Raw genomic sequence first — 4158 nt, forward strand, 5'->3', positions numbered from 1 at the left:
TTTTTTGCCGCACTTGCGAGCCACGGAAAAGGCCTATTAGTAATATTAAAATTTTATTAAATTTATATGTTAAATTGACTGTATAAAGCGTTTTAACAGCATTTATTGTATACGATCGACAAACTTCTACTGCTCAAATGCAGTAGAGAAATTTATCTACCGCTGATAGAAAAACTTCTAGCGGTTTGCAATTCATAATACCAAAATTTGATTTTTTCTACCAGCAGTAGAAATTTTTCTATTGTCTATCAGCGATCGACTATTCATAATAGGCCCTACAGATTTATATAATTTTATATATAGATTTATATAATTTTATATATAGATTTATATAATTTTATATATAGATTTAATTTATACATAAACATAATTTCTTTTTTAACCCGTTTTCTTCATAAAGGGCCATGTTATGCAGAGTATCTCGGGCATGGCATGAGTACAATTGTTGTTGTTTTCAATGCAAATTTTAAATTTGAGAATGAGAGAAAAAACAATATGACCGTTCAAACTCCGGCATGAGAGCCGGCGTATTTGTGCCTCGGCACTAAGACAAAATAGTGTTATTTAGTAATAAATATCAAAATTTGCGCCTTTTAGGAGCAAATTATTACAATTCTAATACGTTTTGGAGAAAAAATGGCAGTAAGCAACACAGCATGTTTTTTATAAATCGCTAATTATATAATAATTACACTTTCCGATTTAAAAAAAACGCGTAAGTACTGTTAACAATTATTATAAGATAATATAATAATAAATTGACATTATTACAGCCTCTATGAGTTTTTTCTTGCTTGTTTTCTTGTTGCAATTTGTTGGTGGCAAATTGAAAGTGAGCATATCAAAATTTCCTTTTAAATTTAGGCACAACCAAAAAGTAGTAAAAATACAAAATTGGTAATACTGATGTGACACTCTGTATAACATGCATTTTCGGCATAGCCCGAAAGAGCGTAATTTGCCGTGCCCGAGACACTCTGCATAGCATAGCTCTAATACTACTAAACATATTTATTATACTAAAATAAAAAATAGTAATAATCCTTTTGTAAAATGTATACAATAAAAGTAATATTGCAGCCCTAAAAGAGCGAAATTTGACGTAAGCTTGGTGAAATAACATGCATAGAATACGTGTGACCAATATGTTATAAAAAATGAATTTTCGGCAAAAATTTCTCACGTTATTCTCAGAGAGCAAAGTGTTTCTCCTCTTATACAGATATTCTTTGGTAATTATTAATACTATTTGTGTTTTACAACACTGTGAGACTGAATTGTATTAAGTGTCAAAATAATGCTAACGCATATCAATTGTTGAATATTAGAACAATAATATATTTTGGAACTAAGGATTGTCTTGGATTTAAATATTATAGCAATATTTAATATATATTACTATATATGTGTTGAATTTTAATTAAAATGGGAGTGCCTAAATTCTTTCGGTATATAAGTGAAAGATATCCATGCTTAAGTGAGCTGGCTCGTGAACAGTCTGTAAGCCGTATTTCAAATGAAAAAAAATTATTTTGTAATTCTTATTTGCAACTTAGATACCAGATTTTGACAACTTCTATCTGGACATGAATGGAATTATACATAACTGTTCTCATCCGGATGATAGTGACATTCACTTTAGTATCAGTGAAGAACAAATATTTAAAGATATATTTAATTATATTGACAAATTATTTTTTCTTATTAAACCAAAGAAACTATTTTTTATGGCTGTTGATGGAGTGGCACCAAGAGCTAAAATGAACCAACAAAGAGGTCGCAGGTGCGATTAGTATGATTTTGTTTTTATAAATATGTAGAATTACAAACTATTTTAGATTTCGTGCAGCAAAGGAGGCTGAAATTTTAGAAGAAAAAGCTTTGCGGTCTGGAGAAATACGTCAAAACGAACGTTTTGATAGTAATTGCATTACTCCAGGGACTGAATTTATGACTCGACTTCACGAAGCACTAAGATATTTTGTAAAGAGCAAAATAAGTACAGATTCTATATGGCAAACAACAAGAGTAATATTAAGTGGTCATAATGTAAGTGAGGACTCGTAACAATATTGGTATTAAATTTTTTTTTCTGTAGTGCCCAGGAGAAGGCGAGCACAAAATTATGGACTATATAAGATATATGAAGTCAGAAAAAGAATATGATTTAAACACTCGTCATTGCATATATGGTCTGGATGCAGATTTAATAATACTTGGTTTATGTACCCATGAATTACATTTCATTGTTCTACGCGAAGAGGTGAAATTTGGACGAAACACTAAGCGGGCTTCAGTAGAAGAAACTCGTTTCTTCCTTTTGCATTTAAGTTTATTGCGTGAATATTTGGAACTTGAATTTAATGAATTACGAAAAAGTTGTGCAAAATTTGATATTGTAAACATGATTGATGATTGGATACTGATGGGGTTTTTAGTTGGTAACGATTTTATTCCCCATTTACCATACTTCCACATAAGCTCAAATGCCTTACCCCTTTTATATAAATCTTATATTGAAGTTTTTCCAACATTGGGAGGTAAATTTTTTTTATAAAAATTACTATTTATGTGATATCTGATCTATAAATTTTGTGTTATTTAATATATAAGGACACATTAATGAAGGTGGAAAATTAAATTTGGAGCGATTGGAAAAGTATTTTGCTGCTTTAGCCATTGTTGAATTTAAATTATTTCAAGATAATATTTGTGATTTAAAATATCTGACTTCGAAAATATCAAAGGTTTGAGCTTTAATGTAATAACAATTAAAATTATAAGATTGGTATTTATATAGAATGCTACCGATGAAACATTTGATTTTAATACTATACATGTATCTAAATCAAAGACTGAAAGCGATTTAACTCTATTGATGGAAAATACTAAAATGGTAAGTACTTTTAAGTTATATATATTTTGCTAATGACTAGCTTGTTATATTTCAATTATTATTTGTCTGGTTTATATAAATGAAATCAAATATAACAAATTAAATGTTTTATGTTTTGAATGTGCTAATTTGATTTTTCTTGTGATTTTGTTAATTATCTTACAGCATCTTTATATGTGCATTATAGGATTTTATTTTAATTTGTAACAGTGATAAATATGTGAAATTTAATACATACAGTGGATCTTAGCTTATTTCATCTAACACTGTTTTAAATTTCTAAAACATTATCTTAAAAATGAATTAGAAAACAATATATATATATATATATATATAGTTTTTAATGTAAGTGAGGAAAGGCATGTTTATTGAATATAATAAATGAAACAAAGTACATAAAATTTGTTCTAGATTCGCTCAAAGGGGAAAAACCCGATCGCGTAATAGAATTATAGTTCACAGCTTATTTTATTCAAATTATCATTTGCACGTAGTCCCTGGTATGTCGCTCTGTGCAACGGGATTTTTCTTTTCCTAATATTTTTGAAGTATTTTCAAAGCACTACAATTAAGCAGGGAGAATTGGTGCTAACCCATTTAAAAGACGGCCAACCTCAGCGAAAAATTGCGGAATTCGTTGAGTCGCTGGCTACTAGAATACTGAGCTCAAAAAAAAAAATTTAAAAGCTATAGTAAAGCATGACGGTGAAAGTTTTATGTTATGTTATGTTATGTTGTAGAGCTTATTGATGGTAACATAGACAAAACAATGTAATTCAACGTTTTGAAAAAAAATTTACTCCAGAGTGCCATGAAAGTTGGAATTCTTGAAACATTTCGCTTTTACCAAGATAACGACTAAAACTATAAGGCCGACATCTTACAATCTTGATTGATTTGGAACTGTCCACATCTGATCATACCGCCGACGCAGAGTCCAGACATGAATGACATTGAAAACTTACGGGCAATATTAGAACAAAACATTCGGTAATATACTATTTCCAACAAAGAAGACTTAAGAAAAAGCTTACAAAAAAATTTTAAAAATTGGTGTTAGATGAAATAAGCCGAGAGTCACTGTATGTTAAATTAATTTAAAAATTTGAATTTAAAATTGTTAGAGAGGAAAATCTGTAAGATTAATGTTTTAATGGGTACCTAACAACCAGTAGTTATTTATAAAAGTAAAACGCATTTTAACAATGGTTAAAATGATTAATTTTTATTTTATAATAAAATTCTACAATATTTGTAAAAGG

At 29.0% G+C, this 4158-nt stretch overlaps 1 protein-coding gene across 1 annotated transcript; it reads left to right on the top strand.

The window, feature by feature from the left end:
- The first annotated feature begins 1280 nt into the window (after positions 1 to 1280).
- LOC119665994 (5'-3' exoribonuclease 1-like) lies at positions 1281 to 3758 on the top strand. Its single transcript, XM_038075256.1, has 7 exons — positions 1281 to 1500; positions 1557 to 1783; positions 1839 to 2049; positions 2099 to 2540; positions 2614 to 2747; positions 2801 to 2896; positions 3702 to 3758. Exons 1-7 carry the CDS (start codon positions 1426 to 1428, stop codon positions 3756 to 3758), a joined length of 1242 nt encoding a protein of 413 aa, XP_037931184.1. The 5' UTR covers positions 1281 to 1425.
- The last annotated feature ends 400 nt before the right edge of the window (positions 3759 to 4158 follow it).

This window comes from Teleopsis dalmanni, chromosome 1, assembly GCF_002237135.1.
Source record: "Teleopsis dalmanni isolate 2A chromosome 1, ASM223713v2, whole genome shotgun sequence".
NCBI classification, from domain to species: Eukaryota; Metazoa; Arthropoda; class Insecta; order Diptera; family Diopsidae; genus Teleopsis; species Teleopsis dalmanni.